We start from the raw sequence: 18,134 nt of genomic DNA on the forward strand, positions 1-18,134 counted from the left end.
AGACAGTGGCTCAGCCTGGCCGAGCCCCAGCCATTATGGCCATCTGAGGAGTAAACCAGCGGACAGAAGATCTCTTTCTCTCTGTTTTCTTCTTCCTCTCTCTGTTATATTGCCTTTCAAATAAATAAATCTTAAAAACAGAAGGTTGTTCTTTTTTAAAAAGACAATGGATTAGGAAATGGCACATGTCCTTGCTTTCTCTCCCATTCTCCCAGCTGTGTTTTCCTCATCTGTACAATGGGCATGAAATACAGGACTCCCAGGATGGGGAGGGGTCTGGCACAGGGTGAGTGTTAGTGATGGAGACCTGTGACTTGGTACAGTGCCCTCCCTGGTCTTGCCAAAATTTTAACCTCCTTTCATTTAGAGTATCTGAGGAAGAAAAAGCAAACTGTATCCTTATTACAGTATCACTTACTGTGTTCTCTCTTTTTCACACTTTCTTTTCCAGATGGTAACAATAAATAATCCAGATGGGGTGCAAGTGCTGTAAAATGATACAAAGGTAAAGTTGAAAAAATGCTTCGTCCAGTGGGGAGGAATGGGGAATGGGGGATTATCTCGCAGTCACTTTTGGACTCAACACAGTGATCCAGCTTGGGGCACCATCAGTATTGCCAGCAAATGAGTTGTGAGAACCGTTTAGATGTCATTTAAGGGGACCTGCAGCCAGTATTTTTTATCATTTTTCCCTTACTGCTCAGACACACGGGGATCACCCTCATTCTCTGAGACTGAACCTGGTCTGGGTGGAATTTACATTTGCCCAGAGAGCTGCAGTGCCTGGGATAGCTCAGGCTTCAGAGGGTGCTGACATGGCATCATTGCCAACGAATTGCGCCCACCTAGCAGTGCCTCCAGCTTTGCTCATACCATGTGCCATGAAAACATCTGAGTACCAGGAATCAACCTCTATATAAGATAGAGGGGAAAGTATTAACATGCTTCTTTAACAAATAAAACTATCTTTTTCATACTCAGTCTAGTCTAGATACACATACACACACACACACACACACACACAGGTTTTATTCTCCTGTATTCATAATGTGATTCTTAGATTGATTCAGAAGCTACATATCATAAGAGCAGTAGGCTACCATACCCACAGCTACCGCATCTACAGATTCACCCACTACCACATGGAAAACATTAATTGCACTTGTCTTGGACATGTCTGGACATTTTCCTTGTCATTCCTAAAACGATACAGTATAACAACTATGTTTCTGGCATTTATACAGATTAGGCATTATAAATTATCTGTGGATGATTGCAAGTGTACAGGACAATGAGTGTAGGTACAATGCAAATTCTATGCCATGGTACCTAAAGGGACTATGCACCTGTAGACTTGGGTACCCCCAAGAGGTCCTAGAACCCATCACCCAGGGATACAGAGGCACAACTGTCTTCCACACTCCTCTCGGCTTCATATTTGTCATTTTAACAACCGCATACTATTCCTCTGAAGGGATGCCCCATGAGTCTTTCACCCCTTACTTTAGGGAGATTTTGTCTTATTTGCCTTCTTTAATTTTAAAATCCCACAATGCACTTGGGACTTTACCTTCTCTCTCCACCCCTTTTTGGGTCTCTTTTTAAGGTCTCTTTCTAGTGGTGGGACATTTTTATACCCACTGCCTGTATTTGATATAGACACATGTAAAAGGCTTAAACAAGGAAGTAACCACAGAAATCAGCAGGAAGAGAGAAGCAGAGCCGGCAGCCGTGGTGGGAAGGGTTTAAAGGGTGCGGCCCTGGCTGATTGTCCTTATTCTCACCCCCAGCTATCTCTTTGATCCAGTTCAAGTGCCCTCCCACGGCTATGTCAACGAAGTAAGCAGCTGCAAGCTAGACGAAGACAACACTGTTAAATTAAAAGGCAAACAGAGCAGCAAGGTCCTGGTGCATAAAAGTGACCTTCAGATCGAGGGCTTGAAGTGGACCGAAAGCAAAGGCAGGCAAGATGGCTTCCAGGAGCCGTGCTGGTCTCAACAAGGACCACACCCTCAGGGGGCCCCAGTTGGGGGACAGTGTGCAGAGAAGCTTTGTGGCACCGCCAATGGCATTAGCCCCACGGGGAACTCCAGGCCCCACGAGGGTGACCAGGGCTCCTGGGCCAGTCCTGCAGACAACAGTCACCCGACTCAACCCTTCCTTGAAGGCGGGGACGCAGGGAGAGAGGACAGCGTGCTGCTGGTCTCGGAGCAGGAGCAGACCCAGGTCCCCCGAAATGCAGACTCCGGAGATCCTTCTCAGACAGAATGCATTGCCCCGGAAGAACAAGGCCATATCCTCCAGATTCCAGCCCCAGATTACCCTCCGCTTTGGGGCCCCAACGCGGATGGCGTTGACCACGGAGACAGAGATCGTCTTTTCCAGAACCCTCCCGAGCTTGAGCGGCTGCAGGGAAGTGGAGTGCAGGGACTGGGCGCGCCCTTCTCCATGAAAGGAAGCTGGGACTCATTCAATGAAGGCGTGGCCGTGGAAGGCCGGAGTGTCGCTCTTGCAGACGAGGGCCCCGCCCTTCTCGTGCCTGTGGCTGACTCTGGAGACGAGCAGGAGGATGCGCTTGGCTCGGATGGAGACGGGGGCGGGGAGATACTGGATGAGGATGCAGCGGTGGCGGAAGCCCTGGCCGCTTTGGAAGCTGCTACTGCTGGGGAAGATGTAGACGAGGCCGATTAGGGAAGGCAGTTGGTGCAGGCACGTCAGCGACTGTCATGCCGAGCGCTTGGAGATGCGTTGGCTCCTTAGGTGCATGGCGGATGGCCCTGCCAGCGCGTGCTGGGGCAGCCTTACTTGTTGTTTACATCCAGCACCTGGTCTGCTCGTCAGGACCTGTGCCATGCCACGTGGCCAATAGGTGGCATGCCGCTCTGCGTACTGGGCTGTCGCTCGTGACCCTAGAGTAACAATCGGAGTGGACCGCCGTGCCCGTGTCCGCTCCAGAGGCGGGAATTCAGCAGCCTGCTCGCCGAGCCTGAAAGGTCTCCAGAGAGGATGCTCTGAGACCCCAACCCTTAACGCCAAGGGCATACAATCCTAGAGCGTTCTGTCTACTGTAAATTCTGCACCTTGCTTTCGAGAGCCAAACATTGGACCCCACCTAAAACGATGACCACCCCCACTTAAATAAGTGCCTCATGTGTCCCCAGCGCATGGCTCAACTTCAGGGACAGTCACCCAGGGAATTAGTAACTAGCCACGTGCTAGACAGAAAGTTAAGCCCAGCAGCCTGCAGGATGGGACAGGAGTCAGTCGCCAAGAGACAAATGGTGGCTACTCATTAGCTATGATGTGATATTAACACACCTTGACCTTAACTTTTTTTACATTATTACTTTTTAATCTCCTTTGGGATTGGGGAGACCAACCAAAAATAATGCTTGTATCATATTTGGGTTTTAGCGTCATGAATTTGGGGACAGCAAAGCCATATATGAAGTGTTTCATGCCATTAATGTCTGATGCTGATTAAAATATAATAGCCTAGGGGCTGGCGCTGCGGTGTAGCAGGTAAAGCCACCATCTGGAGTGCTGGCATCCCATATGGGTGCGGGTTCAAGTCCCGGCCGCTCTACTTCCAATCCAGCTCTCTGCTATGGCCTGAGAGAGCAGTGGAAGATGGCCCAAGTCCTTGGGCCCCTGCACCCACGTGGGAGACCTGGAAGAAACTCCGGGCTCCTGGCTTCAGATCGGTGCAGCTCCAGCCATTGTAGCCATCTGGGGAGTGAACCAGTGGATGGAAGAATTCTCTCTCTCTCTCATTTCTCTCTCTCTCTCTCTCTCTCTCTCTCTCATTCTCTCCCTCTACTCTGTAACTCTGCCTTTCAAATACATAAATAAATCTTAAAATAACAGCCTATGTGTGTCTCTGTCATAACTCAGAGGTGGTCCTAATTTTCTCAGGATGTTAGTGATATTTGATGTTTTTTCAATGTAAAGAGCAACTTAACAAAATAGCAGGGAAGGGACAGGGTGGACGTATGGAGCATGGCTTGGGCTGGCTGACCCTGGAGTTCAAGCTCTAGATGCATGACTGCATGTGCCAATCTTACTCAAAGAAGTATGTGGAGAGGGCATTGCAGCGGAGCAGGTTAAGCTGCCATTTGGGATACTCGCATCCCACATCAGAGTGTCTAGGCTCCAGTCCTGCCTCTGCTTCCCATCCAGCTTCCTGCTAATGCACACCATGGGAAGGCAGAGATTGGAGGTCACACCCATGGGTTCCTGCCACCCACATGGGAGACTTGGAGTTCCTGGATCCTGGCCTCAGCCTGGCCCAGCCGCGGCTGTTGCAGACATTTGGGGAGTGAATCAGTAAATGGAAGCATTCTTATTTCTCTCTCTGTCTCTCTCTGTTTCTCTCTCTCTCTCTGTCACTCTTTCTCTCTGTCTCTCTCTCTCTCCTGCTCTACATTTCAAATACATAAAAATACAAATACACATTTAAAAATATGAGCAAACAGCTGGCGCCGCAGCTCACTAGGCTAATCCTCCACCTGCGGCGCCGGCACACCGGGTTCTAGTCCCAGTCGGGGCGCCGGATTCTGTCCCGGTTGCCCCTCTTCCAGGCCAGCTCTCGCCTATGGCCCAGGAGTGCAGTGGAGGATGGCCGAAGTGCTTGGGCCCTGCACCCCATGGGAGACCAGGAGAAGCATCTGGCTCCTGCCTTTGGATCGGCGCAGTGCGCCAGCTGCAGCGTGCCGGCTGTGGCGGCCATTGGAGGGTGAACCAACAGAAAAAGGATGACCTTTCTCTCTCTCACTGTCCACTCTGCCTGTCAAAAAAAATAATAAAAATATGAGCAAACCTCTGGATCTCAGCCTTCTAATTTATAAAAACAGCTCATTTGAGATATGAGTGAAGGATGCTCAGAACCACTTGGAAAAAACTAAATTTGGCTGATGCTTTTGCATGGTATTCTGCAATACAGGCCCTGAGAGCTGACCTTAGTGTGAGTTCCAACTCTGTCACGTGACCCTGGGCAAGTAACATATCCCTTCTTGCCAATCTGTTAAGTGAGGATTATTTAATCATAGTATGCAATTGTAAGGATTGGGAGTGTGCAAAGGTATAGCACGTCCCTGACACAGTAGGCATTCAAAAAATGTCTTATTAGTGTAAAAAAATCCTTAAATTTTTTTGCATCCTCACAACTGAAAATGTGAACACTATAAAGTCTTTAAAATGTCATCTTTGCAATTAATCAACAGCAAATAGGCCTCCCTGTATCTTGCAGGTTGGCTCCCTGACAAATGCCTAACACCTTTCCCTGCATTGGTTTGCCATGGTAACAGTAAGCTACATTTACATACAGGTAACTCAGCCCTTAGAAAACAAATGAATTGGTAATTGCATTGCGCACTGTGTTTAGCACACTAGGACACCAAATGCTTACTATTTTACAGTGTGCATTCCTTCAACAGTTTCCCAGAGGTATCCATTGGGATTGTGTGCAGCTGCATATGGCAAATGGCTTATAGAAAGATTGGTTGATTTGCCTCCAAGGTTAAAGTCTGGGGGTGGAGCTGGCACTATGGCATAGTGGGTAAAGCTGCTGCCTGCAGTGCTAGCATCCCATATGGGCACCGGTTCAAGTCCTGGCTTCTCCACTTCTGATCCAGCTCCCTGCTAATGCACCTGGGAAAGCAGAAATGGCCCAAGTGCTTGGGCCCCTGCACCCATGTGGGAGACCTGGAGAAGCTCCTGACTCCTGGCTTCAGCTCAGTTCAGTTCCAGCCATTGTGGTCATTTGGAGAGTGAACCAGCAGATGGAAGACTCTCTGTCTCTCTCTCTGTCTCTCTCTCTGTCTCTCCCTCCCTCCCTCCCTCCCTCTCTGTAATTCTGCCTTTCAAATAAATCTTAAAAAGTCTTGGGGCAGCAATCCAGAGCATTGGGCATTCCATGTATCAGTGACCCATGCCTTCTACCACTTTGGTCTTCTGGTCCAAAATAGCTGCTCAGGATCCAAACTGGCCCATGGTCATGGTTTCCTCATGGACCAAAACAGCTGCTGTGAGTCCTGTTATTCCACTTGCTTTCTCAGCAGGAAAAGTGATAGAGTCAAAAGCCATGCTTCCTCTCCTGTAAAGTCCTCCCAGAGGTGTATCCACTTATGTCTCACTGGTCAACATTTGGTTACTTGGCTACATCTAGCTGCAATGGAGGCTAGGACAGGCTGTCTATCTATGTACATGGCTTTCTCATGTGAATTTGGGACATGGTCACTGAGAAGGGGAAGAATGGGCATGGAGCTTTGAGGTGGTCAGCTTGTGGTCGCTGCTGTACCACACCCTTAAAATTTAACAGCTTGGACACTTGTGGTGCCAGCATCCCGTATCAGAGAAATTGTTCAAATCCCAGTTGCTCTGCTTCCAATCCAGCTGCCTGCTAATGCGCCTGGGAAGGCAGCAAAGGATGGCCCAAGTCTTTGGGACCCTGACACCCATGTGGGGGACTGGGATGGAATTCCAGACTCCTGGCTTCTGCCTGGACCAACTGTGACCATTGCAGCTACATAACAGGTGGAAGAAGAAAGCTCAGGTGCGAGTCGGGATAAGGGAAGGATTCATGCCTGCAGGTCTCTTTCTCTTGCCCAGGAAAACACCTCCATAGCTACACATGCAGTAACTTTACATTTTAGAACTGCGGCAGCGATCTCACCCTCTGAAGATCCCTGTTTGTGAACAACTGCTTCAGAAAATTCAACAGATGACCAAGAATTTCAAGATGTTATTTAAGCAATCCTTACAAACAGAGAGGAAGAGACACACACAGAGAGATCTTGTATCCCCAGTGTTCAGGCTCCACCAGAAGGTGTCAAAGGTAAGTCAGAATCTTGAGGGAGGAGCAACTGCAGGTTTTAGTTTTGTCCACCAGGCTGTCTGGCAGCTGACTGAGCCTGCTGCTGTGTGTAGTATCTTCTGCACTTGGTGCCAGATCTCACCAGAGTGGTGATGTTGATAAGACCCTTTGCAAACCTTCCGGGCAATCTGAAAGCACAGGAACCCTCTGATTGTAAGGCGCCATGGTTAAACACAGACACAGCCCAGCCCTGTCGCCACCGACGCATCTGGGCACACCCTGATCCTGGAAAAGATGAATACGTCCCTGGTTCATTCTCATGGCATGCCAGCTACAGATCTGGGAGGAATCTGCGTTCAGGGCGCCCCCTGGGACAGGCAGTGGTGGCACACTGAAGTAGTGACTTCAGGCAAATCTCAACTTAGGACACCATCTAGTGCTGAAGTGGTGTAAGTGTCACAGGCTCAGGGAAGAGCAGATGCTTAGAATTTCCAGGACAGCCACAAACTAAGCTAAATCATGAATACCGGAAAAAACAACCTTTCAGCACACAGACAATATGACATGCCAACAATCACCAAGCACGCTCAGGGATCCATGACCTCACCTAACGAAAAAATAAGCTTCCAGAAGCCAGCCACCTAGGATCTGACACATCCAAATGCTTGGATAAAGGATTTTATTTTGGGGGGCCAGCGCTGTGGCATCCCATGTGGGTGCTAGTTTGAGTTCTGGCTGCTCCACTTCTACTCCAGATCCCTACTAATGTGCCTGGGAAAGCAGTGGAGGATGGCCCAGGTCCTTGGGCCTCTGCACTTTTGTGGGAGACCTGGAAGAAGCTCCTGGCTTTGGTTTGGTCCAGCTCTGCCATTGCAGCCATTTGGGGAGTGAACCAGGAGAAGGAGGACTGATCTCTCTTTCCCTCTCCCATTCCCTCTCCCTCTACCTCATCCTCTTCCTCTCCCTCTGTCTTTCTCTTTCTCCCTATAACTCTGCCTTTTGAATAAATAAATTTTTAAAAAGCATTTTAATTTGTTTTAAAAAGTATTTATTTGAGAGAGAGAGCAATCCTATCTACTGGCTTACTCCCCAAATGCCCATACCAGGTGGGCATTGCAAAGCAAGGAGCTGAGACCTCAACCCAGTCCCTTGTGGATGGCAGGGACCCAATTACTTGAGCCATCACCATTGCCTCCCAGAGCCCACAGTAACAGGAAGGTAGAATCAGGAGCCAGAGCCAGAAATCCAGCACAGGTACCCCAGTGTGGGACATGGGCATCCTAGCTGGCATCTGGATCCCCAGGCCAAATGCCACCCCTGATTTTTGTTTTTCTTCCATCTCTCTGTCAAGTCTCTGTTGCAGTATTAAATGCCTCTTAGGGCATTGCAGTTCAAGTCCCAGGTGAAGTTCTAGGATCACTGCCACCCAAGTGACAGACACAGATGAAGATTCTCATTCTGCACCTCTCTCTCTCTCTCTCTCTCTCTCTCTCTCTCTCTCTCTCTCTCTTGTGTGTGTGCATGCACACACGCCTCCCTCTCTGTCACCCTACCTTTCAATAGGTAAATCATAAAGGATGAAAAAATAGGGGCCAGCATTGTGGCATAACGAGTTAATCCACCTCCTGGATGCCAGCATCTCATATGGACACCGGTTCAAGTCCTGGCTGCTCCACTTCCCATCCAGCTCCCTGCTAATGCACCTGGGAAAGCAGCGGAAATTGCCCAAGTCCTTGGAGCTCTGCACCTGTGTGGGAGACCTAGGTGAAGCTCCTGGCTCCTGACTTTGGCCTGGCCCAGCCCCAGCTGTTGCAGCCATTTGGGGAGTGAACTGGAGGATGCAAGATCTCTCTGTGTGTGTCTCTTCCTCTCTGTCTGTAAGGATGCCCTTCAAATAAATAAAATAAATCTGTTTTAAAAAATAAAAAAGAGTGGGCCAGCGCTGCAGCTCAATAAGCTAATCCTCCGCCTGCGGTGCCAGCACACCAGGTTCTAGTCCCGGTCGAGGTGCCAGATTCTGTTCTGGTTGCCCCTCTTCCAGGCCAGCTCTCTGCTGTGGCCAGGGAGTGCAGTGGAGGATGGCCCAATGCTTGGGCCCTGCACCCCATGGGAGACCAGGAGAAGCACCTGGCTCCTGCCTTCGGATCAGCGTGGTGCGCCGGCCATTGGGGGGTGAACCAACGGTAAAGGAAGATCTTTCTCTCTGTCTCTCTCACTGTCCACTCTGCCTGTCAAAAAATAATAAAATAATAAAAAATAAAAGAGTGGTTATGAGAGGCAGAGGAGGGTCAGAGGGAGGGACGGGGTAAGGTTGACTAATGGATACTAAGTCACAGTTAAATCACAGGTGCTCTGTTGCACAGTAGGGTGGGTATAGATAATGAGATTTGTATTGCATACTTAAAAAAAAACAGGAAATGGTTTTGAAGGTCTTCATCATAAAGAAATGTGAAATGGCTGAGGAGATATTTTGCCCTAACTGGACCTTACATACTATATACATGTATGGAAGCATGACATAAATATGTACAACTCTTATGTGTCCATTAAACATGAATGAATAAATAAAAACACATGGTCCAACATAAACCAAAAAAAAACTCTTGAGCCTGACAGAGGAGACCTCCTATGGTTGGCCAGGATTTCTGAATGCTAGGCATAAGACAGATGGTGTGAGACAGGTAGGGACACACGCAGGGCTGGGGAGCACAGGCTCTGGGGACTGAGAGACTCACAGGCATACCTGTCCCTTGGGCTCATCACTCTCAGGCCACCCTGCCCAGTGTGGGGAGGTGAGGCGGTCTGTGGACAGGTGACAGAGGAGAATGTGGGCAGCTGGGGAAGGTTGGGTCTCTGTGCTCAGAGCACAGGAATCCCAAACTGAGACAAAAACCTTAAGGAAACCAATATTTGAGGCCAAGTAGTGGGGAGCTTGGTGGACCTCAGTTTTCTATCACGTTGAACTCAATCTTTAAAGTCCTTGGGGGAGAAAGGAGACAGGAGATGCCCTTGGGTGCACAGGTCTTGCTTTCCTCTTGGCTCCTGTGGTGGCAACAGGTGCACTTCAGTGACACCTGTGGCCATGTTTCGTGGCCTCCAGGTTTTCAGGGGTCCTGACCACACAGCCCATGCCTGGGCCTCCACACACATGTTCTGTATGAGTTCCAGTAAAACTCAGTGGCATCGGGCCTCTCGCTGGCTTGCTCGATGAGCTGGGATTTCAGTTTTTCAACTTTTTCTGACCTCAGTTTCCTCACCCCTAAAATAGGGGCCATTCTTACTTCCCAGGGTTGAAACCAGACCTTCTCAAACTGCAGGGCGCCCCTTAGACAAGTGGTGTGCTTGCTGGGCAAGCAGGCAGGTGGGCCTTCCCCTCAGACATGCAGACTCAGTTGCACCTACACAGACACAAAGTCAGGGATGGCCACAGCTTTCTGATCTTGCACCAGATATCAACAAATGCGCTGCACGCTCATCCCTGACGTCGGTTCCTTTATAAATAAATGCACCGTCTTCTTGTGCTAATAGTACCTGCCTTGCAGAGCTGTACCAAGAAAGGAACAGACATCAATCAGGATTTGAGTATGCCTAGGGTGTGTGAAACCTGCTTTGGAGGTCATGGGCCCGGATGGTCAAGTGCAAGCCTCTGTAAAGAAACAAAACCGGGCTCGTGTTTCTGGCAGCGTGTACAGCACACAGGCACGTGTGAGCTGTGCATTCAGACACAAGTGCACTTGGAAATGCGCGTCCCAGTCCCTCACCTGCAGCTGTCCGCGCTCCCCTCTGCTGCTCTCTGAGCCTGCTTTTTGAGAGACATTTGCATATACTGCTTTTAGGCATTTTTGGAATAGTTAATATAGAACTAGGGTAAAATACACTCAGAGAACAGAAGGTAGGCAAGGAATTTACTCCCCTCCCTTATCAGATCAACACATTCTGGCCTAAGATAAGGGATTGATAGGCAGGTGAGAATATTTGCTTAGTCAGAATTCTAATTATACAGGAAAATTGCTCTTGAGATAAATTACCAACCTAGAGAAAAATCCCAGAAAAGTCATTGCAAATTTTCAGGCTCTGCTCATCCTATTCCATTCTCCAACATATTCCTAAAGCCATGGTGAAGGGCGTGGTGGGAATCTCAGGGCGGCCACACATAAGGGAGCTCTCAGAAGCCCCTGAGGATCCAAGGCTCTGCTGCGTACTCCCTGCCTCAAACGCTGATGCAACACCAAGTTCTCAGTTCCCAGTTTACGAAGCCACAAGCTGTCAGCCAGGTGACAGGTCAGCAAGGAGTTTCACAGTATTTAAGTTAAAAGCTTATAGGAGGGGCCAGTGCTGTGGCACAGCAGGTTAAATCCCTGGTCTGAAGTGCCCACATCCCATATGGGCGCTGGTTCTAGTCCCGGCTGCTCCTCTTCCAATCCAGCTCTCTGCTATGGCCAGGGAAAGCAGTGGAAGATGGCCCGGGTCCTTGAGCCCCTGCACCCACGTGGGAGACCCAGAAGAAGCTCCTGGCTCCTGGCTTCAGATCAGCGTAGCTCCAACCATTGCAGCCATCCCAGGAGTGACTCAGTGATTGGAAGACCTCTCTCTCTCTCTCTCTCTCTCTCTCTCTCTGCCTATCCTTCTCTCTGTGTAACTCTTTCAAATAAATAAATAAATCTTTTAAAAAAAAGCTGATAGGAAATAAAACATTGAAGATGAGAGGAAAATATCTGTGAAGACACTATTTGATAATAATTTTCCAAATCATACAAGTATCAGTGGGGAAATGTTACCCAGTAGTAATCTCTGGGAGCCAGCAAGCTATGGTTTGTGGTATTTGTACAGGAGCAAATATAACTTGACCTGTTTAAACAGTGCCTGTGACAAGCATTCAGCCTAGTGGGGTTGTCCTAAGTCCTATACATGCGTTATCTCAACTAAGTCTATCAGGACCACGGGAGCTGTGGGTATGATTGTACCCATTTCACAGATGGTACAGTGGAGGCTGCAAAAGCTACCTACATCATCCAATTTTTTTTCATCATCAAAACATTTATTAAAACCAAAGCAGGAGAGAACAGGGCTGTCAGGAAACAGGTGCAGATTGGAGGGGGGACAGAGCAGTCAGTGGCTGGGGCACTTCAAAGGCCACACAAGGGGCCCATGTAGTCTGGGCTGGAGAGGTCCTTCACTCACCCCTCCTGCCCATCCTCAGTGAAGGGCTTCCTCTCACCTCTCCCAGATCACGACCAACCTAGGGGACAGCTGGGGACCTGCAGGGACTCTGGAGAGGAACCCACCCCTCCTCCAACCACTCATGGCTGGCTGGCAGTCAGTCTGCCTCCCTCCCTTTCCTGATAAATAAGTCAATCAGGCCTCAGCTCCTCTGGGATGGGGTGAGAACAGCTCAGAGCGCCCTAACTCTGCAGAGAGTGGGGTGGGGTGAGAACAGCTCAGAGCGCCCTAACTCTGCTGAGAGTGGGGTGGGGTGAGAACAGCTCAGAGCTCCCTAACTCTGCCGAGAGACACGGAGTCGGGCATGCAGTCCTTCCTCCCTCCTACCCTTTGCTCATTCCCAGGCTGCCCAGGAGGCCTCGATAAATAAATAATGCTCCATTAAAGCTCTGGCCAGTGGTAGATGCTGCCAGTCAGCGGTAGAATCCCGAGTGCACCCAGACTGAGTACGCGGCACAGCCTCTCTGCAGATGTACCCAATGCCATGGTTTCACTCTGTCCCCCAAATTTCATGGGTTGGACATTCAGTCCTCAAAGCCCTATGTTAATGGTATTTGGAGGTGATGGAGATCCCATAAGGTCACAGCCCTGGGACAGGGCTGGGGGCAGTGCCATATTGCACCCGCCGCCATATTGATGCACCTGCTGCCATACTGCGATGCAGCCCCTTGTTCCTAAACTTGTCAGCCTCCATACCGATGAGCAAAATCAAACTATCCTGGACTGAGTACCCAAGTGTCGTGTTCTGTTACAGCAATAGAGATGAACCAAGACACCCACGCGGCCATTAAACGAAAAGAAGAGCTGAATGAAACCATGAGATCTCTCCACAGACCTGAAGTTTCTAAGCAGAGAAAGCCATGGTCACCGTTGTTTCAGGGCCTGCACAGTCACAGCAGGAACGGGCACTCCCAGGTCTGCAAGGTGGGGGAGCTGGAAAGCAAAGTGAGGAAGTGATGACAGGGGTCTGGTGTATCTGTGAGACCCCCTGCGGTGACGCATGGGAGAAAGCTCAGCTCCTTCCTTCTGTTCTTGAGCAAGAGTTCAGTAAGGAACACGAAAGCCAGTCCAGGCCTTCGCAGCAGACTCTGGGAGGCCCCATCCCTGGCGCCGGTGTCTTCACAAGGGTCCGAGGACCACACATGCCCCCACCCACCCACACACACAGCACGGGGGGACCCACGGGCACGCGTGCTGGCCAGGAGCAGGGAGTGCGGAGTGTGAGAGTCACTCCCTGGATCTCCTCCTCTGTAAAGTGGGAGAGGCAGCTGTACCTCCCTGTAGGCCGGGGCACAAAGGGCTCAGCCGGCACCCGACCTGCACGGGGTAAAGAGCAAATGTCCAGGTGATCCTGCCACCCAGTGGAGGTCACTGGACTGCTATCATGGGTGGTACAAGGCACATGACGAACACGGAAATCTTGACTGCTGTCCCTATAGCTTGCGGACCCACTTCTAATATGGACATCTAAACTGGGGGAGTCCTTTGCTACCCCCATCGTTAATAATCTCTGAAGGGGAGAATGCATCTGGGGCCACCTCAGTTTTAGTATGCTTTTTATTCTCATTATTTCCATTACCTAACAGCTGTAGGACGCACAGGAATTTATGCCTATTTACAATTTTAAGTCACATTGCATTTGAGGTGAATATTCACAGCCTCAAAATAGATTTATTTCTCTTATCCTTTCCTGCCCCAAATACATTTTCATGAAATGCAATGTCTTTTCCATTCAAGGCAGAACTTTTGTGAGGTTTGAATAGGTTGATTGGTTACTTTGGAGGAGTTGTGTTTGGTTTTGTTTTATTGGCTTAACATTAAGAGATTCATTCATGGGGCCAGGGTCAGGGCATACCAGGTAAAGCTGCCGCCTACAACACCAGCATCCCATGTGGGTACCAGTTCGAGTCCTGACTGCTCCACTTCCCATTCAGCTCTCTGATAATGAGCCTGGGAAAGCATCAGAAGATGACCCAAATGCTTAGGTCCTGCCACGTGGGAGACCAGATGAAGCTCCTGGTTCCTGGCTTCTGCCTGACCCAGGCCTGGCCATTGCTGCCATTTGGGGAGTGAACCAGAGGATAGAGAATGGAGGATCTCTCTCTCTGTCTCTCTGTGTGTCCCCACCCCCCATCTCTGGCTAATCCTCCACCTGCAGCGCCCACACCCCGGGTTCTAGTCCTGGTTGGGGTGCCGGATTCTGTCCCGGTTGCTCTTCTTCCAGGCCAGCTCTCTGCTGTGGCCCGGGAGTGCAGTGGAGGATGGCCCAAGTGCTTGGGCCCTGCACCCACATGGGAGACCAGGAGAAACACCTGGCTCCTGGCTTCAGATCAGCGCAGCACGCCAGCCATAGTGGCCACTTGGGGGGTGAACCAACGGAAGGAAGACCTTTCTCTCCGTCTCTCTCTCTCTCACTGACTAACTCTGCCTGTCAAAAAATATATATATATATATTCATCCATAATATACAAACCCATAAATTTTGGATTTGGGTATAACATTATGAGTTCTGAAAGTATTTTATTTCTCATTTCTCAGCTGGGTTAACTTGGAAATAAAAATTAGTTGACTTCCCTTTAAACTCTCTGAGATGGTGAACTGTATGCACGTCTTAAGAGTGATAAAGCCAAATTTCAGCCTGAACAGAAAAAGAATGTGTTCTGTCTTTTTTTTTTCTTTGAAAGGCAGAGAAAGAGGTAGACAGACAGAGATCTCCCACTCACAGGTTCACTCTCCAAATGCCCACAAGGACCAGGATCAGGTCACATCGAAACCAGGAGCCAGAAACACAATCTAGGTCTCCCAGACAGGTGGCAAGGACCCAACTACATGAGCCGTCGTCACCTGCTGCCTTCCAAGGTACGAAAGAGCAGGAAGCAGAACTGGGACTCGGACCCAGACACTGAGACACCGGAAGTGGGCGTGCCAAGTGGCAGCTTAACTGCTACTCTGGACACCCGCCCTGTGCCCCTTATCTTCTAGATCTGGGATCCATTCCACATCAGGGAAAGAAAACCCTTCTCTCAAATAATGCCGCTGACCTCCACCAGGATCTCTCAGGCCTGGTAGGTGGTGTAGTTGGGTCTTGTACCTGGTCCCCCTGGGTCCATCTTCGAATGTTGAGCCATGTGAACGTGCAGAAACACCAGGAGCTGACGCTCAAACTCCTATCTTGTAGTTCCCCAACAGATCGTCCCATGTGGTCTGAGTGATGAAGGGGTGAGTGCTAGTGCATGTAGCTCTGTACGAAGTGCATCTCACGCCTGCGCTCCTGGAAGCCTGACCACCACACCAGAGCACTCGTCTTTACTGTTAGAAGATCAAGTTCCCAAGGATTTAAGGTCATCCGACTCCCAAATCAGTGCTCTCACCGGGAGCTATAACAATGGGCCCCGTGCTGCATCCAGGGAGGATGATGGATGAGATTCTCCCGGGGCAGCAGAGGCGAGGGGGTGGGCAAGAGCACGTCAGAGCAGAATGGCACCACGGCCAGGCCTCCCGGTGCTGGAGCCGGGGAAGCTCTGGGCAGTCTCAGCTGTGGTGCTGGATGCCAGGGTCTCACTACCTGCGTGGTCTCTATGCCCCATCAGTCCACTTTACGGTGAATAACTGCAGTGGTCATGGGTTCTTTGTTTTTTTTTATCGTCTTTAATTGTATTGCAAGAGACAGAAACACAGACGAGGGAAGACAGAAGGGGAATTCAGCTGGGCTTCAGGGGCCCCTGAATCTGGGGTGTGAACGCAGCCAGGACCCCCTGCCTGCTCCTGCGCTTTCCCTTCCTCCACACGGCAGGAAACAGGGTCTCCATCACGTTCCGGCTGCTCCTCTTCCCGTCCAGCTCTCTGCTATGGCCAGGGAGAGCAGTGCAAGATGTCCCTGCGTGCTTGGACCCCTGCACAGCATGGGAGACCTGGAGGAAGCTCCTGGATCTTAGCTTCAATCAGCTCACCTCAGCTCTGGCTGCTGCAGCCATGTGGGGAGTGAACCAGTGGACGGAAGACCTCTCTCTCTCTCTGTTTCTCCCTCTCTGTGTCTGTCACTCTGTCTCTCAGATAAATAAGATCTTTAAAAGCAAAAACCTGGGGCCAGCGCTATGATGCAGTGGGTTAAAGCCCCAGCATGCAGTGCCAGCATCCCATATGGGCTCCACTTCCAATCCAGCTCTCTGCTGATGGCCTGGGAAAGCAGTAGAAGATGGCCCAAGTGCTTGGGTCCCTACACCCACGTGGGAGACCCGGAAGAAGTCCCTGGCTCCTGACTTCAGATCGGCACAGCATCCAGCCAATGCAGCCACCTGGGGAGTGAACCAGCAGACGGAAGACCTCTCTGTCTGTCTCCACTTTTCCTTGTAACTCTGTCTTTCAAAGAAACAAAATAAATAAATATATATATGTATATATATATATCTTTAAAAATATCTTTGTAAAATACTCACTGTGAGATAAGTCGTCTTCAGGTGAGGATGCTGAGGCTCAGGACGATGGCTGATGGCTGAGTTTCACACAGCACGAGTGGCAGAGCTGACGTTCACGTTCAAAAGCAAAGGTGGCCCCTTCTCTGAGACCATATCCTTCCAACGGCCGGCCCACTTCCAGGACAGCATTTGGGGCAGGGCATTTCCTCCAAAGCGGAATTTCAATCTTTCCTTCCAGCATCCAAGGTAACACCTGCAGTCTCAAGCCCCCAATTAGGAAACGACCTTCTGGTGAGAAAGACAAGACCGACACCTGGCAGGCTCAGAAAATGGGTAAGGAAAAGCCCACAGGTGAGTTTACATCGTGTAATAGCTAAGGATAGTCTTTCATGTGTAACCAGACTTTGGTTTATTCATTCTTCAAAACGGCAGGCGCTCTGCACACCCGAGCTGGAACAAGGTAAGGCATCACCACTATTCCGGCCAAGAAGCCGCCCTCCTTGCAGTTCTCAGGTCCGGCCAGCAGAGGGGGCAGAGAACCGGCTCTGCCCAAGGTAGATGACGGGCTGGTCTGGAGCCCCGCCGGCGCGGGAGACAGCGCCACCATCTAAGCAGCCACGGAATGCCAATGCGGGGACAGAGTGGGATCTGAACAGAGTCCTGCGGAAGGCTCCTGGAAGTTGAGAGCAGATCCAGGGGATCTTGCCCGAAGGGGTCAGAGGATCCAAGAGCTGGCAAGTCGGACCTCGGGTGCAAAGCAGCCACAGCCGCCAACCGCACTTGCAAGCCCCTACATTCCGCGGTCCTATGCTGTTTCCTGGTCTCAGCTTGGGGTAGCGGGGCCCTGGTGGCAGGAGAGGTCTGAGAGGGGAGGGAGGCATTCGCACTTACTGCGGCCGCCTTGTGCGTGCCATGACGCATTCGCGTTGAATGATAAGCCCACGCCCCCTCGAGGGTTGTCAGAGAGGCAGAGGCCGCAGGGACAAAACCTGCCACCCCCAGAGACCCCTTCCAGCCATAGCCTGAGGGGCTGGAGGCTCCCCACTCTCCTCCCCAAGCACACTCCCTGGGTTTCTGTTTTCGTGGGCCACAGCTGTCCCACTGCCTCAACTTAAGCTGTTATTTGGCCCTCTTGTCCGAATTCAAGGAGACACTGTGTAGTGAGGTTTACCACATATACACGCTCACATCTGTAACCAGGTTAGGGAGGAGGAGGGATGGTGTGCAGGTGTACCACGGGATTCTGTGCGGGCAGCCAGCAGCTGGCCTGAGCAGTTTCCAGGGAATGTGGTAAGGCTGGAAGCAAACAGAAAACTTGCACATACGCACTCCTCTATAGTCCTGTATGCTAGAAGGAGGAAATAAAGTCACGGTAAGGCCAGAAGGAAGGCTGGAGAGTGCTGTGGAGCTGCAGAAAGCGTGTGTGTGTGTCAGTGTGTGTGTGTGTGTGTGTGTGTGTGTGTGTGTGTGTGGCGGGGCTCACTGAGCACCTCGGAGCCTTGTCTTCCTTTCCGGACATCGGTCTCCAATGAAAGGAACCCGGGCTCCTTGGGTTGGTGGTTGCTTCCAGGGCTGGGGCAATAAAAGAGCAGACCGGGGGCGGGGCCAGCATCGTGGTGCAGCTGGTTAAGCCACTGCCTGCAAAGCCGACAGCCCATCTGAGTGCCTGTTCGAGTCCCAGCTGT

General features: G+C 50.6%; 1 protein-coding gene across 3 annotated transcripts in view; it reads left to right on the plus strand.

Moving 5' to 3' along the window:
• The window catches only part of PGCKA1 (PDCD10 and GCKIII kinases associated 1), a 101,101-nt gene extending 96,074 nt beyond the window's left edge, over positions 1-5,027 (plus strand). For 2 of the 3 annotated variants that reach the window (XM_089327090.1, XM_002709267.6), the window contains 2 exons: positions 452-505; positions 1,791-5,027. In XM_089327090.1, coding sequence (XP_089183216.1) covers positions 474-505; positions 1,791-2,691 — 933 coding nt within the window. In that variant the 5' untranslated portion in view covers positions 452-473 and the 3' untranslated portion in view covers positions 2,692-5,027. The remainder of the gene's footprint in view (positions 1-451; positions 506-1,790) is intronic. The other variant, XM_051830713.3, reaches the window with a different exon arrangement.
• The last annotated feature ends 13,107 nt before the right edge of the window (positions 5,028-18,134 follow it).

The sequence above is a fragment of the Oryctolagus cuniculus genome, chromosome 2, assembly GCF_051225735.1.
Source record: "Oryctolagus cuniculus isolate XC-2025 breed Fujian yellow rabbit chromosome 2, ASM5122573v1, whole genome shotgun sequence".
In the NCBI taxonomy this organism is placed as follows: Eukaryota; Metazoa; Chordata; class Mammalia; order Lagomorpha; family Leporidae; genus Oryctolagus; species Oryctolagus cuniculus.